We start from the raw sequence: 22,100 nt of genomic DNA, 5'->3' as shown, positions 1-22,100 counted from the left end.
GCAAATTGTAATGCAGGGCAGACGCCCCGTCCAAACATGATATAGTGATGTGCCAGAGTACTTCCTCTTCATAACCATTTTAATGATCAATTAGACATATATGAAGATGGCTATCATAAAACACCGTTGCCTGACTCCCTTAAATCGCATTAACAAAGAAAGACAAGCTCATATGGAAACACTTGGAAGGAAGTTTGCGGATTATGTTCTCAGGATGAAGCTGGAAAGATCCGAGGATGACATAACTTGTGGAATGTTCTCCATCCTGTGGTAGAAGGGCTCTTCAAAATTGCATCATTGGGGAGATCAATGAGCCAGTCCAAATGGTAAGATTTGGTATTTAAAATCGAAATGCTCTTCAAAAAAAAGAGAAAACAGTGGACAAGAAACAGATGACACACAACACAAAAGGACCACAGGTTCCTGGGGGCCAGGAATTACAAGGGACGCAAGGAATGAATTTCCACTCCAAACAAGCAAGTTTTTCAGGAATTATCTTCAATTGCTGTGTTAATGGCACTGGTAACTGTGCCCCACCCAAAGTACCACTGACTGTGCCACCCACACGTTTGTGCCAATGCCAGCTGTGCCCTCATCAACCTTTTGCAAGGAAAACAGTTGGGCAAAAGGCACAAGTTTTTTAGTTCAAAACCCTGTGTCGCATTAGAGTTAATGATAATAATGCATCAAATTTTAAAGTAGCCAGATCGCTATGCATTATCATTAACTCTATTGCGGCTTCCTCGGCATTTGGTTAGAGTGAGATAATCACAGTTTGAAAAGTGTTTTTACAGATTTGCGAGATGTTCTTCTCAGAGAAGGAGTGTGTGCAGATGTGAAATACCACACCTAGCATATCCCCATCACCCAAAAGATCCTCACTATCAGACCACTGCCAAAATATGCGACTGTCCTTTCCCAACTCAACACTTGAGCTGAGTTCTAAAAGTCATAACAAGGAGAGTTGCAGAATCACAACACTGCTTCTGCTGTTTCAAATGTCATCAAAGACAGTGTTCATTGTTCAGTGTTCACTGATACATTACATATTTCATCATAATTTGACTAAATAAAATCACTTATGTCTAAAATTGATGTTTAAAAGTGGACTTTTTTCCTCTAGTAATAACAGTAGAGTAAAGTTATAGGAAAGAGTTGGAGAATGGTGCAACAGATCATAAAACTCACGGTTCGTACATTTTAAGTACTTCGATACCACAGCAAAAACTACTAGCCGAACTAATAAAGTTCAAACATTATTAAAAGGCAAGTGAACAGTCATAAAATAATCAAATAAAAGTAATAAAATAAGGACAAACATGCAAATTACAAGCATAGATAAATACAATAGAACAAATGTACAAATAAAGTAAGGTCTAAATAGAAGTATTCAGGTATTCAGAAATGTAAAATAACACCACAGTGTTCACTGTGTAAATTAAAAATAGACTCGTCTTTGTTAAAGCTGTGTTTTGATGTTTGATTAACTTTAATGATTTAAACAGCAGCAGGAATTTATAGGCTGCTGTCACTTTAAGACCAACAGCACGGATCTAATACATTGATACACATCGGATTTCATCATCAATGTTGTGTTGTATGTGTTCTGCTATGACAAGAAACCTTGTTGTGTAATACGAGCACCTCAGCAATGTACTGTGAGCTTGCCCTTAGACATAACCGACTGTTTTTGAGAATTCTTGCCGAGACAGGTATTCTGACATAATTTTGTGTGTATATGCCTGTTCCAGCACAAGAAGCGGTGAAAGAAGAATCAATTTGGTGTTCGTGTGATGTCTGAAACACACCTCACTGTGTGTGTGCGACTGTACGCACAGATTACAGTGTGCGAGTACTGAATTGAGTTCTCTTGTGCCTATTGCACTGGAATGGTTTAAAATCGCTTGAATGTGTAAATTGGCTGGACAAAACGCGTGCAAATGATAAACTTTAACTCTACAGTGGTTAAACTTAAATGAATCCACTAAATCATATGCGTGTTGAACCGTGGGGCCCTGTCCGTAATCAATAAATGATCTTTTGCACCCCTAGTAAAGAGTCTCCAATACAGAGTAGCAGCTGCTTTCATTGGAGATTCTTTATTTGTCGTGGAAAATAAAACTTTAATGACTTTGGGGTTTCATTAATAATTAGGTGCTGTAATTGAACTAATTTTGTAATTTTGCAGTCTGGGAAAGAGGATAAATGGTCCAAACCGCAACTGCATTCAAAAAGTATTGTCTACTTGCAGTTTGGTTTGGACCATTTATTCTTTTTCTCAACCTGTGAAATTACTCAATTTGTTCAATAACAAAAAGGTAATTGACTGAGATTAAGTTAACCAAGATTCATTTAACTGAGGTTGTTTTTGTTTGGAAAGGTTTCACACATTGTTTCAAACACACATTCCTGAACTGCTACATGTAGGATCTGAATGACATTTCCCAGGCAACATGGGAAAATCATTGCTTTGTCAAAAATCAATGCATTGTTTCATTGCTTGTAAGTTTCGCAACATTTTCAAAGTGAGATGTCCAATGAGTGGAAAAGCGAAAAGCGCATTCAGTTTGATCTGAAACACATGAAACGTCAAAACATTTCAAAACACAAATGTCAAAATGTATTACCTATCACGCACTATGGTAAAAAAAGGCTTTATTAATCAATGATCTGGCCCTGTAATCATAATTTGTGAGAAAAGGAATAAAAGTTGTAGGCGTTTTACTCCCACTTTAGTGTTCATTTCAGCTTGAAACTGCAGTGACATTTAGTTTCGAACAGTGGCTCCGTTCAAAACCAAATGCACTTCTAGAAATGTAGCTTTCATATACAATATCATTACATGTACACATTTTGTACATAGAAAGACATCTGTGTATGCAACAGAGAGAAAATGAAAGAACTCCGATCTTACAAAGGCTATTTGTCCTAGTCAAACATTCAGGAAACCACTTTGGCAGGAGAGCCTCCCTCCGTCTATGCACATATTTCACTGAAAGTTCAAATGTCAAATAAGAGATCCACATTGTCTGCTGTCCAGTCCTTTCAGAGTCTACAAACTCCTTTCTGTTTTTCCACTCTCATAGGACACTATTCAGTAACGTGGGATTTTAATACTCAATAAACAAGTCGACAATCTGACAACCGTACGCCCACCAACAACTTACACTGTTTACATTAAATGCCCAGCAAAGTATGACTGACAGCTCAGCGCACTCATTTCCTGCTGCAAAAGCTCCCACCTGCGCCCCTGTGGAGGAGTTGGCCTGTGAGTTTAAGAGAGTCACCGTGTAAATCTGTCAACCGGGGGAGAGCTAGATGAATAAATGAAATAAAAATGAGAATCAATCCCTCGTTTCTTTAGCTGGCCACTGGAAGCATGCTGTACAAGAGAGTGCAAAGATGGGACCTGCCAAAAATCACACATACATGAGTGGAGCAGAGACTGAGCTAAATGAGTATTATACGCTTGTTTGTGCGTCTGCTTTTATAAAACATTACTCACACTTCCTATTTTTGCAATTATGAACCACAATGATAGTGAAGCAAAAGTGTTTCTATTGGGGATTCTGCTTGAGATTAATGTGTCAGTGCATAGAGCAGCTGAACTCTATGTGTTCATATGGGTAATTGTTCCAGTGACTGTCATGTGCATCTGGCAAAACTCAAACGTGCAGCTCCTATAGCTTTTTGTCATTAGTCTTTTTTTCCTTTAAATGTTCCAGTAAATGGGTCAAGGCATGCTCTTGAACACTGCTCATACGCTCTCATACTCAAACATCACACAGTAGTCCTGCTTTATAAATACAAGCTGATGACAGCAGAAACTGTCGAAAAGAGAGACATTCAACGGAATAAGAGAGATAGACCCAAGCTCAAGGTTACAATTTAAGTCGACAAGAAATTGGCCCCATTTACTTTAAGAGGACCTATTGTGCTTTTTTACATTTTCAACTTTCTTTAGTGTGGAATAATAATGTTGCTGTTTGAGCACGAAAAAGGTCTGCGAAGTTACAAAGCACAAAGTCCATTCCAAAGGGAGATATTCTCTATATCAGCGGAGCCTCAACCAGGGGGCCGGGGCTCACTAGGGGGACTCAACAAACTTCCAGGACAACTTAAAATGATTTAAAATAAGACAAAATAAGCCGGTCAAAAAGGTTGAGATCGGCTGCTTTTTAACAGTAAACACGGTTTCTGAACTCCCTGAAACAACCTGACTGTAGTCTTGACTTTTCTTCCAGGAACATACACTTCACAATATTCCTAAATTAAAAAAAAAGAAAAAAAAAAAAAGGAAACAAAAAGTATTAGTCAGTTGAAACTCAAGGTTATTTTAAGAGGCAATATATTTCCAAAACATGCTTGAAATGGGTGACCAATCAGAGCACATTGCGCTTTTCGGAAGGAGGGGCTTCACAGAGACTGGAACTAAACAGAGCGTTACAGACAGACTTGGAAGAGAGGTGCTGCAACAATGTATTTTTTGCATTTAATGTGTTTTTTGAACATTCATGCATGAACACCTATTCTGGTAAACCCAAAAAACTACAAAGACTTTAATGCACATTATTCCAAAGGGAAAAAGGTTTGTCAATAAAAAGTCAATATTACAATCCATACATTTTTAATTATTATATAAAACATTTAAACTTGACAAGATAGAAAATCTAAAAACGGGGCAGTCATGGCCTAATGGTTAGAGTCTAACCAAATTGTCGGGTGTGTGTTCACTACTGTGTGTGTGCACTTGGATGGGTTAAATGCAGAGCACAAATTCCAAGTATGGGTCACCATACTTGGCCACACGTCACTTCACTTTCAAAATACATTCAGGTGATACATTCTGAAATATTCCATGTTTCTGAATAAAAGCGTTTTCTTTCAATATCATAAAAATTACAGTCCAACAGAATGTTTAACAGTCAAAGGAACTTGACACAAGATATATAGAGGAGTACTACTTCACCCATCAATAGAAACCCATGTTTAAGTCTTGAGTGACCCAGTCTGCACTTGGTGAAGACGACTTAGTCATGTCTTGACTTGAAGTTATGGAAGACACTTCTTTTTATACTGGGGTTTATTTCATACAGTTTATTATTTTTATTTTCATCCCATTCCTTATGCCACATGTATAAGTTAATTAATGGTCTGAAACCAGAAGATGGTATTTGACAGTCAGATATTTCCAGGTCAAGCACATCCCTGGTACACTCTAAAAAAAAAAGGTTCTATATGGCACCAAAAATGGTTCTTGGCTCGTAGTCATAGGGGAACCTTTTTTAGTGCTATATCGCACCAATTTTGGTGCTTCAGTGGTTCTTCAGAGGTGCTATATAGCACCTTAGTCAAAGAACCGGTGAAGAACCTCTGAAGAACCGCTGAAGAACCACTGAAGCACCAAAATTGGTGCTATATAGCACTAAAAAAGCTTCCCCTTTGTTTACGAGCCAAGAGCCATTTTTGGTGCCATATAGAACCTTTTTTTTTTTTGAGTGAGCCGTGTCCAATCTCATTACCAATCGGTCCAATGTCACTTGGAACCAATCAAAAGATAATTTTAAAATTTTCCTTCTTTAATAGATCTAATTTGGTGAAAATTTCAACAATTATGGGGTGATCAGTCTTTGCGGATTCAAGTTCTTGAAGAAGATCTTTTCCAATTAATGTTACTTTGGCCACGTAAGATATTAGACATTAGATAAGATGTTTGTAGCCAGATATCTTTGCAAATGCGGAGTGAAGTCTGGCTTCAGTATTTATGAACAATTTTCACAATCTAATAAATTCGTAATAGTATGTTTTTAACTTTTATTTTTTAAATTATTTTAACCATTTTACATTTTAATGATTTAAATGAATTATTAGCCTTTCATAAACTCGCAAACCCCCTGAAGTTCCCTCTCGAACCCCAGGGGGTTTGCAAACCTCAGTTGAGATGAACAGACAGCAGAGAGGAAATGAGAAATTGTTGAAGAGAGAGAGGGGGAATGGGATTGGAACAGCCAAATTTGAATCTGCGTCACCTATGTGAAAATGTGAGCTCATTGTCAGGCCATGGCTTGGACAGACAGAAGCATATTCATGAATTTCTTTTGACTTTCTCCTACATTTCTCATCTAACCTTAGAGGTCATATCAGTGCAAAGAGTTCAAACTGTTCAGGAGTGGAGATCTTTACGAGCAGGATGGCTTACGAACCTACAATAAATCACAACTTAAGATCAAGATCATCTCTTAAAGAGTGTTTATGTGTGTGTCTGTTGTGGCCTTCCAACATTCCACTCTAATTCATATGAGCCAGAGATACTTCTGTAAATTGGCCGCATTGTTCAATCACCCAAACCTCTCAGCAGCAGTTATTTTCGTGTGTATGTGTGTGATTTTATAGTCTAAGAGGGTCTGAAAGTCAAGGCAACATAACAACTCATGATTAATGGCACACCCAGTGTTTCTATGACCCTCTATTAGTCACACAGAACTACCGAACTGCCATAAAATCCTCAGACAGCAACACAAACACGTGCCACTCACATCCGCTGTTAACGGGCATCACAGCAAAGGTCGTCCCTCTGTCAGTCTGTCAAAACATTCCTATGATTCTATTCAATATATAATACCTTTCAAAAGTTTAGTGCCGGTAACATTTAACATTGTAAATGGTGATTTTATCATTGTGAAATAATATTACAATTTTAACTTTTTAAAAATATATATATTTTAAAATGTAATTCATTCCTGCAAAGGCAAATCTGAATTTTCAGCAGTCATTACTCCAGTCTTCAGTGTCACATGATCCTTCAATGCTGACTTGATGTTCAAGAAACATTTCTTCTTATCAACATTGCATCCTTGCTGAATAAAATTATTAATTTCCATTAAAAAAAAAAAAAAAATTAACAGTAGTGTATAAACACTGCACTTTAAAATTTGCAGCCCAGATCTGAAAACAACATATGATTCATCATCAACAACTGAAAGTTAGTTGAAAGGGTAAGATGTACAGCTGAAGTGGAGAGAGAGACTGATTACCATTCTGCACTTCCTCACGCTAGTTGAAATACATAACAACGTTGCACTTGAGCACCGTCCAAGATAGTGACTTAACACACAAGTGTTCGCTTAGTGTACACACACCGAATCAGCCCAGCCAAAAGTAACACCTGCTCTTAAAGTAAATAGGACAGATGCTCATCCTCCTGCTTTCAAAAAGAGAGAGAGACTCAGTGACCCCCACTCATACCCTGCAAACCAGTCCTCTCTTTCTTTCTCTCTGGTCTGGAGCTTCAACCTTGATATTATTCACTAACACCTACCAACCCACCATCACTCTGACACTCCAGACCAGACCAATGCTGTCAAACTAATTACAAATCACAACAAAACCAACCAATTACACTACTATTCAAAGGTTTGGCGTCAGTCATTTTTTGTTGTTGTTGAAAGAACTGAATACTTTTACTCAGCAAGGATGCACTAAAATGCATCAAAAGTGACAATGTTACAAAAGATTTATATTTCAAACAAATGCTGTTCTTTTGAATTGATCAGTGCAAGTAATGCATCAAAAGTAAATGCAATTCTCGCTTGCCCAAAAATAGTATTAGTAGACTGTCTGCTTAATATCTGCTATCACTTTATTGTCATGCTCCCGCAACAGACATTCTACTGACTATACTGTAAGTAACTTTACAACAACATCTTTTTCCACTAACCCGAACCCTTAAACATAACCCTAACCTAACAGTCTACTAATACTCTAATGTAAGTTGACATGTATTTGCAAAATGACATATAGTTAGTAGAATGTCTAAAGTAGACCATCGAAATAAAGTGTAACCCAAAATTATAATATACATCAATGCACCGCACATTTAATAATGTATGAAACAATGAAACTGTGTCTTATGAGGGGAACACTAATAAGGACTGTGACAGCATGAGTCTGTGACCACAGTATGAGGGTCAGTGAGTGACCAGACTGGAGTCTGTGTCTCCATCACTAAACACAAGCTCATTATCAATGTTTTTGGCACAGTTAGTCTTATTCTCCATTCTCTCATAATGACTGGCTCAGGCAATATTACTTTAATTTTTTCTTCTTTGTTTTATTGTTTTTGTCTTCTTTTTTGTTTACACGCCACTATTGCATTATTTTATTAATTATATTTAGATTTCTTTTTTATTGTTGTTTACAATTTCTCTTTCTTACTCTGGCATTACAATACTCTGGCATTACACTATATTGCCAAAAGTGTTGGGACGTCTGCCTTTACATGCACATGAACTTTAATGACATCTCATTCTTAATCCGAAGGGTTTAATATGGAGTTGGCCCACACTTTGCAGCTATAACAGCTTTATCTCTTCTGAGATGACTTTCCACAAGGTTTAAGAGTGTGTTTATGTGAATTTTTTACCATTCTTCTAGAAACACATTTCTGAGGTCAGGCACTGATATTGGATGAGAAGGCCTGGCTCACAGTCTCCGCTCTAATTCATCCCAAAGGTGCTCTATCGGGTTGAGGTCAGGACAACATACAGGCCAGTCAAGTTCCTCCACACCAAACTTGCTCATCCATGTCTTTATGGACCTTGCTTTGTTCACTGGTGCGCAGTCATGTTGGAACAGGAAGGGGCCATCCCCAAAGTGTTCCCACAAAGTTGGAAGCATGAAATTGTCCAAAATGTCTTTGTATTAAGAGTTCCTTTTCTCTGGAACTAAGGGACCAAGCCCAACCCCTGAAAATCAACCCACACCATAATCCCCCTCCACCAAACTTTACACTTGGCACAATGCAGTCAGGCAAGTACCGTTCTCCTGGCAACCGCCAAACTCGTCCAGTGGATTGCCAGACAGAAGTGTGTTTCGTCACTCCAGAGAACACGTCTCCACTGCTCTAGAGTCCAGTGGCGGCGTTCTTTACACTACTGCATCCGACACTTTGCATTGCACTTAGTGATGTAAGGCAGGATGCAGCTGCTCGGCCATGGGAACCCATTTCATGAAGCTCTCTATGCACTGTTTTTGAGCTAATATGAAGGCCACACAAAGTTTGGAGGTCTGTAGCTATTGGCAGAAAGTTGGCGATTTCTGCGCAATGCGCATGCGCTGACCCTGCTCTGTGATTTTACGTGCCCTACCACTTTGTGGCTGAGCTGCTGTTGTTCCCAATTGCTTCCACTTTGTTATAATACCACTAAAAGTTGACCGTGGAATATTTAGTGAGGAAATTTCACAAATGATCTTATTGCACAGGTGGCAACCTATCACCGTACCACGCTTGAATTCACTGAGCTCCTGAGAGCGACCTTTTCTTTCACAAATGTTTGTAGAAGCAGTCTGCATGCCTAGGTGCTTGACTTTACACACCTGTGGTCATGGAAGTGATTGGAACATCTGAATTCTATGATTTGGAGGGGTGTCCCAATACATTTGGCAATAATTGCCTGGTTTCACAGACAAGGTTTAAGCCTAGTCCCAGACTAAAATGTCTTAATTTAGTACAACTTGCACTGACATATCTTAAAATATGTCAGTACCATTGTTTTGTCTCAAGATGCACATCAGTAATGTTTTTTATAAGTCATGTTTATAAAAGCTGCTTAAATGTCCTAATTGAACTCAGACCTAATCCTGGCTTAATCTAAGCCCTGTCTGTGAAACCGGGCCATAGTGGACTAATGTATAAGAGTATTTAATTCTAACAAAGCACACTGAAACTGAAAATTGAAGAAAGAGTGCTTTTCTGTGGGCAAAATAAATATGACCCTGTTTGTTACAATGACAGTGTTCCTTTGCCTGGGTTTCTGAGTGCTGCACATCCCTGGCTGTCCATAGCTCATTTGTTCAATCATTTCCCACAGCCAGAATACGCTACATCTACTCTACAACAAGCCATGTATATACACACACACACACAATGCCAATGACATGTTAGATGTTCTGCACTGGCGGTGAGGAAGTTAGCTGTTGTCCACCATTTAACTTGATTGAGCACTGTAGATGTTTAAAAAAAAGTTTAAAATATGTAGAAATAAAGAATTGTGGCCATAACATTACAAAGCTTCTGCACCTCCTGTAGCAGTGAACAAGGCTGGCTTTATGTAGTGTGTTTTGGGTGAGTTGAAGGATTAGTTCACCTCAAAATGAAAATGTCCTGATCTTTTACTCACCCCAATGCCATCCAAGATGTCCATGTCTTTCTTTCTTCAGTGGAAAAGAAAATAAGTTTTTTAAGGAAAACATTTCAGGATTTTTCTCTACACAATGGACTTCAATTACAACCAAAATGTTGAACGTCCACATCCGTGCAGTTTCAAAGGGTTTTGAAGTGCTTCAAATGGTACTGCGCGATCCCAGCTGAGGAATAGGGTCTTATCTAGCAAAACAATCTGTCATTTTCTAAAAAAAAATGTTCTAAAAAAAAAGAAATCAAATGTATACTTTTTAACCACAATTGATCGTCTTGTTCTGGTCTGCAACGAGCCAGGCATTGCGTAACGTACGTTGAAAAGGTCACGCCGAACGTGGGCGGAAGTACTGCATTTATGTGGACGTTCAACATTTTGGTTGCAATTGAAGTCCATTGTGTGGAGGAAAATCCTGAAATGATTTCCTCAAAAAACTTATTTTCTTTTCCACTGAAGAAAGAAAGACATGGACATCTTGGATGGCATTGGGGTGAGTAAATTATCAGGACATTTTCATTTTGAGGTGAACTAATCTTTTAAGGAGCTGACTGGCAACTGTGGGTGCTCCGGGTAATCGTGTTGATGGTAAAGGGTGAGGCTTGAGCAGATAAAAGTGTACGAGAAACCACTTAGCAGCCACTTGGAAAAAGCTGACGTATACCTTAAGAATGCATCACCATATTAGTATAAAAGAATAGCTCACCAATAAAAATGAACGTTTATGCATAATTTACTACTCACCCTCTTGTTGTAACTTTGTATAGTTTTCTTTCTATCCGTGGAATACAAAGGAGAGACGTTAGGCAGGAATAACATGAGGTGGTGTAAATTATGACAATGTCCCTTTTTGGTTGAACTTCCCGTAAGATGCTTTTTTGGTTCACTGTCCCGACAATAACTGACTATCTTCCATCTTTCTATCTATGGGAACTTAATTCTGTAAAGCCTAATATATGACATAATAGTCAGTCAGAATTTTAAATGGAAAAATCTAAAAAGAGAACCTAAAAAAAGTTTACATATGTGTTTTGTATTATATTTGAGGCTTTTATGGCCTATGATATGATATAGTCAAGTCAAATCAGAGTTTCAAAGCAGCTTTACAGTGTTAAACAGGAAAATAATGCAGCATAATTTTATTCAGCCGTCTAGCCATTCTGGAGAAAACGGTTATGTCATCAGTTCATTTGAATTATCATACAGTGACAGTGTGGGCTTTAGGTCAGTAATTTAGTTTATATGGTTAATTTAGTTTAATAATTAGATTTATTTGGATATTTAGTTGAAAAATTTAGTATATAGTAAGATATAGTAAGAAATGGATATAACACTTGAGGAGAAAAAAAACAAAAATATCCAATATGGTACAGATGTTGTTTATATGGCCAAAATTAAATTCTGATATTCTGATAGCTTGTAATGTAAATCAATGAGACTTTTAATAATAACTTTAATAAAATGCATAGATATCAGTTGTCACACTATAATAATATCTAAGTAAGATGATATTGAAATGCTTGGCTTTATGATCAAAGCTTTTTATTTTAATTGTGGGGGGAAAACATATAATACAGTACAATAATGAGTAAAATGTTCCTCAAAAGCGTGTTGTATTATATTTAATTACATACATTTTAACACGATTTTCTAAAAGATTATATGGATAAAGTAAACCTAAATTGCATCAGATCAGTAAATGTTCATCTTGAGGGTGGACATTTTTTGAATTATATTAAGGCCTTTTATTTACTTAAAAAGTATATGAACTATCCAACAGATGGTAGAAGTCATGAAGGCAAGATTGTGTACAACAGGTTTTTTTCAGCAAAGTTTTGATCATGTTGATAAAAAGGTCTTAGACATTCATGTATCAGATATGAAACAGTAGCCTTTAAAGGGTTAGATGGCCTGACAGATTGTAGATCTGCTGTTCAGTATGCTCATATGAAAGCATGCACTGCTCATGATAATGCTATTCTCAATTTCATACCAACACAATGACACAGACTGCTCTTTATAACTACACATGTTGATAACTCTCACTCTCATAGACCTCCCACACGTTAACAGCTGAACATGCCTAAATTCAAGTGCAGAAATAGGTAAGACTGGAACCACACTTTTTTTTGTTGCTTTTGTCACAATCTTTACAGCAATAATGAAATAAAACAAAATGGAATTATAAAAAGCCTCTATATTGCCCATGTGAGAAAAAAAGGACCAAATACCTTAAACTCAAATCAAAGCTTTAAGCTTCTATCAACGTTTTTTTACCTTACCAAGGCGAACAAAGACTCCTAACCTCTGAAAAGCCTTTAGCAAACTATAATGCAAGTATACAACACATACAGATCATACATAAAAGATAGAAATAACACACACAAGTTAATGCCTGTTGTATTAACAAGGATGCAGCATGAAATATGGGTTGGATTACTTTGATGGAGTGAACATGATCAATACTTTACAGAGGGCATATTCTGCTTGTGAATAGACATAACTGCATAAAGACTGAATAAAGAAAATAAATAGTTCTTCTATCTATATTATTAGAAGTTAAAGGGATAGTCAACTCATTCAATCATTTACGTACCCTCACGTTATTCAAATTACATGTTTCCCAGTCCCCATTCACTTTCATTTGTTAGGAAAAAGATGCCAAGTGAATGGTGTCTGAGTCTGTCATTCTGCCTAACATCCCATGTGTGTGTTCCACAGAAAGGAAGGTTTGGAACATAATGGGGGTGAGTAAATTATGAAAGAATTATTTTTTTCCCCTCTCTCTCTCTCTAAATGTAGCCTACTTTACGGATGTAAAACCGAACCACGCACGTTTTCTTTTGCGTAAAAGCGAGGACGCGGAGAAGCAAACCTGTCCAAACACGCCAACCTCAGGGAATCCAAGTTTCAACATCTGCCTCGGCGACACACGGAGGAAATGTTGGACACATTAACCCCGTGACGAGACAGCAGTCGGTACAAGTATCCAAACACGGGGGAAAGCGAGAGGAAGAGGGTGAATCTTACCGAGATACTGCCTGATCTCCAGCAGAACTTTAGGGGGTCCTCCGTTCAGCTGGTAAAACAGAGAGCCGAGACAGAAGAGCAGCAGTGTGGCCATGCAGAAAGCATAATCGCGCAGGGAGAAGCGAAGCCCGAGAGCCGATAACCAGAATCCCTTTCTGCTGTTCCGATCTGTGCCGTGACTCGCGCTGTGATTGTTTAGACGGGGACTACTGCTGTAATTCTTCATCGTCTCCTCACATGGAAGCGCCGAGAATGGTCGTCACCCATCCGCCTCTTTAGATAAAAACTTTTTAGTCAACATTTAAACAAAAACTGAAGCCGCTTCACTGTGTTCGCCCCCTGCTCGGTCGTGTTTTCTCGTCTGCTCTTGCTGAGCTATTTTTGCGAATGAAGTTGGGAATCCATCCTCTGCTTTTTGGGGTTAGTGTCGGTGTCAGATTACCAAATGTGGAGGAAAAAGTTCAACCGGAGGATGGACTGCCATGTGCAGCTCAGCACCACCAGGCGGAAGACGCGTGAAAGCGCTCGAGAGCGGCCTGTGGGCTACATCATCATGCACATTCAGAGGCAAATCCAGTAAATATTTGTTCAATTACAAATATTTGAGTCAAAATGCATCTTTAATAAACAAATAACAAAACTAACAAATAATTTTATAAACAACAAATATCTATCCTTCCATCTATCCATGAAAGGGTGGCATTTTGTCAAAGTGGCAGCCGCCTTCAGTGTGAAAACAAGCTGTGCTTTTGGAGGCAAATTTCCAGGGTAAATTGTTAAGGCAACACGGACAAAACAAAGATAGACACCATTTTAATTAAATATTTAGCCAAGAGCAAAGTTTATGACTGAGCAATGTTTGACCATTTGAACTTACAAAACTAAATTTGACTTTGTCATGTAAGTAAGTGTTTGAAGAATGATAAAAGCAGTCTGGCTGACAATGGTTTCATTTATAGTGCAACACAATATCTTTTATTTCACTGACGCATTCTAAATCAAACTCAATAATGTCTGTATTTAAATCACCCGGAATATTAAATCAGAGGTGAAAAATGGAAAAATTGACCTCCTCCAAAGTCTCAAGCAGCGTTTTGTCTCTCCAGTTTGGATATAATTTCTTGAAGATTTTATAATAAATCATAATAATAATTTTATCAAAGAATGAAAAGAAAGTAAAATGCAAAAAAGAATAGTTTACATGTTCTCAAATTAGGATGTTTATTATCTAGAAGATAAATGATCTAGGGTCAAACTGTATGGGTATATAATTGTATTTCTGTTGAAAGCATGAAGGCTTTGTTGATATTTCTTTTAAAAAAATAATATTTAAAAAGTCTTTAAATTAGATACAATTAGGGTTGTGTTATTAACCTAACAGGCAGCCAGGCTGAGAAATATAATACACTTTATACTGTTCAAAGGTTTGTGGTTAATATTTTTCCCCCTAAATAAATTAATACCTTTATACAGCAATGATCCATTCAGTATCAGTAAAGACTTTTTAATAGATAGTAAATATTTTTTAATCGATTTCCATTTCAGATAAACGCTGTTTTTATGAACTTTCTATCGTGAATGTCAAGCAGCACAACTGTTTTCAACATTGATAAGAAGGAATGTTTCTTGAGCATGCAGCATATCAGCATATTAGAATGATTTGTGAAGGATCATGTGACACTGAAGACCGGCGATGCTGAAAACACACAGACACATACAGTAAGGAAGAGCAGTCAGTGTATGATATTCTTTTTTTTTTATTACACCTCAAAGGGACAAATATTTTAAGACATTTTTGTTTGTAAATACACAAGCGAAACCTTTATGGACAATCATTAGCGAACTGAAACCAGATAAAATCATTTTTATACATGTATTTTACAATGGTCACTGAAGCATGTCACTTGCTAACTATAGGTGAAAGAGTATTGCTCTATGATGTATAATACAGCTAATAATTACATTTGATGTAAAAGCAAAAAATAAGTTATTTAAATATCAATTACATATACAGAATGTGCAACCTCAGTTAATCATTTCATATATGTAATTAAGACCCAGTTTTATATAATTTCAGTTGAAATAATAAACTCGTCATGGTTAGTTCTGGAATTAAGTGATTATATTTTTTTGAACAGATTTGATATTTAAACAGCTCAACTCAACCATGAACATTTGACCTGAAAACAAACATCTTAAACTGTAAATGTGTCGATTTGTAATCTCATTTTCTCCACAATGGAATTTTAAAAAATTCATTCTTTAATAAAGTGCATTTTTTTTACAGTAACATTTCATGAAATATATTTTCAATTTTAAATACATAAAAAGCCTCATTGTTATCAAAGCACTCAACTGATAGCAATCTGAAGGCAACCATTCGGATATAAAGGAATCTATCGATTCACTACTGCTATTTGTTCATTAAAATCTTGAGCGTTATGGTCTATAAATTGTGCTGCATTACATACAAGAGTAAATGGCATGACGGAGAAATACAATTCTAAAGTGAGCGTTCAAAAAGACACCATTTCCTAAAACTGCAAGGCCTTGGGGAAGCATGACTGGTGTCTTTCTGTAACTGGACAACCAAAAGATCTTCAGAAGCATCCGCACGTACTGAAACGAGCTGAATTCTCACTTCAGTTGCTCAATCAAAAACAGCCTGAGAGTGATTGTGGAAGAAACTCTCTTCATTGTGCTTCATTTGGAGCAGTGTAATGCTTTAAATCAGTGAGCTGCGATGACGTCAAACTACTGCCTAAATGACGTCAGCTAACCTTGTACTTCACACTTAGTTTTCATTTAGGAGCGAGTCTGCCAGATGCTCTGTCCTTTCCCCAACACCAGATGTGTGTAAGAAAAGTTATGTCCATCCCCAGTTAGCTCATAACACCTTATTCTCCCTGAAACACACACACACGTCATTTGCAATGTGTCCTGAATGACAAAAAAATCATCACAATTGTAAATCAAACCATCCTTTTTTTCTTCTCACAAACAAAAATGACACAATGTCATGGTTATGTGACTGACTTACACTTGGGAAAACCCAAAAATAAATGTTTTTCTTTCCAATTAATAATCATGGTTGAAGCCCGAGTCTGTGTAGGTCACTAGAGTCAGAACACTCCTCGAAGTTATTCCTTATTAGTTTTGATTTGATTGACTTGTATTTTAAGGCTAAGACTGTGTGATTATGTCTTTAACACCCCAGTCAATGTGCAAGGCAATCTGGGGCATAAGAAAAATAAAATAGCACACACACACACACACACAAAAAAACCTTCACACATTTCACTCCAGCAAGAATATTACAGCTGTGTGATGCATCAGTCGCATCAGAGATGAGTATGATGAAAGGTAAAATATGCATGAGTATAATTTTCAAGATAACAGGCAACATAAATTGATAGAGCTGATACAGTAATAAACTTTGATATCCGCAACATCCGAGTAAGTAATGCATATTGTGTGAATATTGAGTGTTTAGAAGACTGGGAAGATTAAATGTGCTGTAAATATAACGTTTTATATCAAGCGGAATATAAGGAGTGATGCTAAAATGTAACCATGAAGAGAGAAACAGTTTGTACAAACATAGTACATACTTGCTAAAACCATGACCAATTATTGGCCTGAAATCAAAATGTGCATTGCTCTGAATATCCCCCATATGGCAACATGATGCTTTTGGGAATTTTAGAAACACCCATTACTTGACCCACCCATCTTTTCATATACATACTGTATGCTTTGAGATATAAAGTAATATTATATTAACAAAACCTGCATGAAATGACATTGCTTTGGCCATGTGTCATACTCTTGATACCCATGTGCTTCAATAAGCACAAAACCTTTTTTCCTTTACAGTTTTTTTTTTCTAAATAAATCTCACGCTTTCTGAAAAAGCGAGAAAGGGTTTCAGAACAGTCTTTAAATTCATACAAAAAGCATAAATTTTCTGAAAAAAAGGTGTGCTTTCTTTCGACAGGCGGTCCTTTCTGGCCAAAACTAGGTGTTTCTATGGAAACATCTGTTGATAGGCCCACAATAACAGTCCTTGGAAGCCAGATCAGTCTTTTCTGTTTCTGCAATGCCAAAAGGCTTGAGATTATAAGATTTAAAAAAAAAAAAAAGAAATTCGGCAGCTGTTGTCCAGGTCTGTCCCTTCACCTGGCTGAAGAGTTTGATCCATTTATTCTAGTTCATAATAGCTCATATTAGTATTATGACTGTCCTGAGCTGCTGGCTGTGACTAGTTGGGCTTCACTGAGAAGAATACGTATGTGATGGTCCTCCTTCAAGCCAGCTTCCCTCGCTCTTGCCTCGTTTAAGGATGACACACGACCCAGCGTGTCAAAGCCTGCAGCCAATAGAGGGGCAGAATACATGGGCATTCCGATCGAGACGAGCCAATCAGACACAGAGCTCACATGAACAGGAGACACTGGCTTCCGACACATATCAGTCAAACCTCCTGAGGGAATCTGCGGAGATGAAGAAAACACAGAGACCAAATGTCAGTGCTAACGCAGTCAAGTAAATAAGAGTATCGTGATCTAATTTGACTCACATGACTGTGCTAAACAAATTCCGAAAGTAACTCACAGCCATGCGGTGCTCCTTGCGGAGTTGTTTAACTCTGATCTGATCCAGACTGGACGCCACGTCCTTCACTGGCTGCTGGAAGTCCTCGGAGTACCTCTGTACTAAGAGCTGAGGAATACCGCACCGGCCATGCTAAACAACACAGAGAGAAATGGAAATATTAGCCAGGATAACAAGACTTAGTGGAGTTCACCACCTCATTTAATCATCTCCAGAAACCTAACAACCCTGCAGAGACACACAAGTCTGGTCATCAAAATATTAAAAATATGAGGAGAATTTTCAGTAACACTTTCTATGAAGCCTATTCTTATAATGAATTATAGCTCCATTTATACAAGACTCATTATAAGAACTGCATTATAAGAACAGTTATAGTTACATTTATATTATTTTTATAATTACTTAGTCATGTATTTGCTTTTTCAATGCGTGTGCTCATAATCCATTATACACTGATTTATAAGTATTAATTAGTCAGTCGTTTGGTTCCATGAATGTATATACAGTGAGGAAAATAAGTATTTGAACACCCTGCTATTTTGCAAGTTCTCCCACTTAGAAATCATGGAGGGGTCTGAAATTTTCATCGTACGTGCATGTCCACTGTGAGAGACATAATCTAAAAAAAATAAAATCCAGAAATCACAATGTATTTATTTGTATAATACAGCTGCAAATAAGTATTTGAACACCTGTCTATCAACTAGAATTCTGACCCTCAAAGACCTGTTAGTCTGCCTTTAAAATGTCCACCTCCACTCCATTTATTATCCTAAATTAGATGCACCTGTTTGAGGTCGTTAGCTGCATAAAGACACCTGTCCACCCCATACAATCAGTAAGAATCCAACTACTAACATGGCCAAGACCAAAGAGCTGTCCAAAGACACTAGAGACAAAATTGTACACCTCCACAAAGCTGGAAAGGGCTACAGGGAAATTGCCAAGCAGCTTGGTGAAAAAAGGTCCACTATTGGAGCAATCATTAGAAAATGGAAGAAGCTAAACATGACTGTCAATCTCCCTCGGACTGGGGCTCCATGCAAGATCTCACCTCGTGGGGTCTCAATGATCCTAAGAAAGGTGAGAAATCAGCCCAGAACTACACGGGAGGAGCTGGTCAATGACCTGAAAAGAGCTGGGACCACCGTTTCCAAGGTTACTGTTGGTAATACACTAAGACGTCATGGTTTGAAATCATGCATAGCACGGAAGGTTCCCCTGCTTAAACCAGCACATGTCCAGGCCCGTCTTAAGTTTGCCAATGACCATTTGGATGAGGAGACCATTGTCATGGGAGAAAGTCATGTGGTCCGATGAGACCAAAATATAACTTTTTGGTCATAATTCCACTAAACGTGTTTGGAGGAAGAAGAATGATGAGTACCATCCCAAGAACACCATCCCTACTGTGAAGCATGGGGGTGGTAGCATCATGCTTTGGGGGTATTTTTCTGCACATGGGACAGGGCGACTGCACTGTATTAAGGAGAGGATGACAGGGGCCATGTATTGCGAGATTTTGGGGAACAACCCTCAGTTAGAGCATTGAAGATGGGTCGAGACTGGGTCTTCCAACATGACAATGACCCGAAGCACACAGCCAGGATAACCAAGGAGTGGCTCTGTAAGAAGCATATCAAGGTTCTGGCGTGGCCTAGCCAGTCTCCAGACCTAAACCCAATAGAGAATCTTTGGAGGGAGCTCAAACTCCGTGTTTCTCAGCGACAGGCCAGAAACCTGACTGATCTAGAGAAGATCTGTGTGGAGGAGTGGGCCAAAATCCCTCCTGCAGTGTGTGCAAACCTGGTGAAAAACTACAGGAAACGTTTGACCTCTGTAATTGCAAACAAAGGCTACTGTACCAAATATTAACATTGATTTTCTCAGGTGTTCAAATACTTATTTGCAGCTGTATCATACAAATAAATAGTAAAAAAAATCATACATTGTGATTTCTGGAAAAAAAACATTATATTATGTCTCTCACAGTGGACATGCACCCACGATGACAATTTCAGACCCCTCCATGATTTCTAAGTGGGAGAAGTTGCAAAATAGCAGGGTGTTCAAATACTTATATTCCTCACTGTATAAAGATGCTATAATGTTCATAAATATATAAATATATATATATATATATATATAAATATATATATATATATAAATATATAAATATATATATAAATATATATATATATAAATCATTCAAAATACTGCAATGATATTTTTAAAAGTATATTTCCAAACTGCTATAAGCAATACCATGCATATGTCTGAGGAGATATAGATTTTAACAAATCAAAATTACCATTCATGACCTCTAATGCAAACAATACCTATTAAAGACATACTTGATAACTAATTGGTACAGCAAACAAATGTCTCTGGAACTATAAATTAGTGTATAATGGATTATGAGCACAGAAAATTCGGTAACACTTTCTATGAAGACCATGCTAGTATTAATATTTTTATAAATATATTTATAAAGACTCATTAAGACATGTACTGCATTATAAGAGCAGTTATAGTTACATTTATTTTTATAATTTCTTATGTAAAAAAAAAAAAATGTTCTATATGGCACCAAAAATGGTTCTTCATCGTAATCAGAGGAACCACTTTTGGTGCTATATAGCACATCTTAACATGTTCTGTATATGGTAGCAGTGCTATATAGCACTTTAGTTAGCTGTGCTATATAAGCACCTTAGTCAAAGAACCGGTGAAGAACCTCTGAAGCACCAAAATTGGTGCTATATGCACTTAAAAAGGTTCCCCTATGATTACGAGCCAAGAACCATTTTTGGTGCCATATAGAACCTTTTTTTTTTGACATAAGAAATTATAAAAATAAATGTAACTATAACTGCTCTTATAATGCAGTATATGTCTTAATGAGTCTTTATAAATATATTTATAAAAACATTAATACTTACTAGCATGGTCTTCATAGAAAGTGTTACCGAATTTTCTTCGCTAACACTGTTTAGAGTCAAGCTAAGCTGTGGTTAGCACTCAACTAATGTGAGCGGCGCAACATTCATCTCAGACTGTGGACTCTGAATAACAACAGAAATTATCAGATCATAAAGTTTACTTCATGTGGCCTTTTAATTGATTTTACGGGTGGTAGAGACCGAGCATACTTGGAAACGGAGGTTGACTCACAAACAAGCAAGCTTTATGTGGCAATTATAGCATTACAAGGAGAGCGAGACTAAATCGTTTGTTTAATGTGAGATTCAGCGCTTTAAAGTTAACATCACCCTGTGTGGCGTAACAGATCCAGTGTAATCATTTTCAGGACGTCTTTGTTAGCGCGCCAAATGTCCATCTTCTCTAAAATAAACATTGTGGCTTTATAATATTGCAAACCAAGCAGTTTTTTTTTTAATTCTAGCCATCTCAATAAGGGAAATGCTCTGCCATTTCATTTTGTGGACTAATTAACAATCCAAATACACAGCTCACAACACAAAAAGACATCAGAGCCACAGTGTTTACGCTGCTCAGGGAAATCAAACAATGAACAGCAAACAAGTTGCGAGAGGAGAATGTATACACTTTATATTACACACTTCATCTTTAACGTATAAGCATCTTGTTAACTGAGAGATTAATTCAAAATCTACTCAAAGAGATTCAAACTATTTCTTGTGCCCAAAATGGGATACATCCGATAGGCTGTGGGTCCAGGCATAATTGGATTGGCTGCCAATAAAAAGCACTAAAACTCCAGGCAGTCTGTGCGGTCTGAAACCACAAGCTGCTCCAGTGTTTTCATATCAGAGAGGGGGCATTTTTCACCTCTTATTCACCTTTTTGTTTGTGATAACCTCAAAGAAGTGATTTGGGATCAGATTTGATTTGTTGTGAACGGGCAGTGGACAGCAAAGACGATGTACCCGATTTGAGATGTTTCGCAAACACTAAAATCCCTGCTTATGAATTACACAAGTCTTCCAATCCTTCCACTTTTCCACTGCTATTGCTGGCATGACAGAAATGACTTTTTTAAGGATACAGGATATGTGATAGTTATGTCTGTGCTAAGTCATGCATTTTTAGCAATTAAAAATAGCTAAAAAAAAAGTACAAAAAAAAGGAAGACAATTAATTGTACATTAACAGCCCTATATGTACTATATGGATGTCTTATTATATGAAGATAGATTAATGAGTGGAAATTAGTGTTTGGATGAGCACTGATTATAATGTATGTTTCTTTCCGTTTCTCTTGACACTTGCAAAAGA

At 37.3% G+C, this 22,100-nt stretch overlaps 2 protein-coding genes across 9 annotated transcripts in view; both read right to left on the bottom strand.

The window, feature by feature from the left end:
* Nucleotides 1-13,612, bottom strand: part of usta (uronyl 2-sulfotransferase a) — a 92,744-nt gene extending 79,132 nt beyond the window's left edge. For both annotated transcript variants that reach the window (XM_079831801.1, XM_079831802.1), the window contains exon 1: nt 13,224-13,612. In XM_079831801.1, the coding sequence (XP_079687927.1) occupies nt 13,224-13,449 (226 nt within the window). In that variant the 5' untranslated portion in view covers nt 13,450-13,612. The remainder of the gene's footprint in view (nt 1-13,223) is intronic.
* A 1,373-nt stretch (nt 13,613-14,985) lies between these two features.
* The window catches only part of sash1a (SAM and SH3 domain containing 1a), a 288,936-nt gene continuing 281,821 nt past the window's right edge, over nt 14,986-22,100 (bottom strand). For all 7 annotated transcript variants that reach the window (XM_079831781.1, XM_079831782.1, XM_079831784.1 and 4 more), the window contains 2 exons: nt 17,838-17,969; nt 14,986-17,716 (listed from right to left, as the gene is read on the bottom strand). In XM_079831781.1, the coding sequence (XP_079687907.1) occupies nt 17,456-17,716; nt 17,838-17,969 (393 nt within the window). In that variant the 3' untranslated portion in view covers nt 14,986-17,455. The remainder of the gene's footprint in view (nt 17,717-17,837; nt 17,970-22,100) is intronic.

The sequence above is a fragment of the Gobio gobio genome, assembly GCF_949357685.1.
Source record: "Gobio gobio genome assembly, chromosome: 12".
NCBI lineage: Eukaryota > Metazoa > Chordata > Actinopteri > Cypriniformes > Gobionidae > Gobio > Gobio gobio.
The sequence above is the reverse complement of the archived record's forward strand: the minus strand, read 5'-3'. Positions and strand labels throughout refer to the sequence as shown.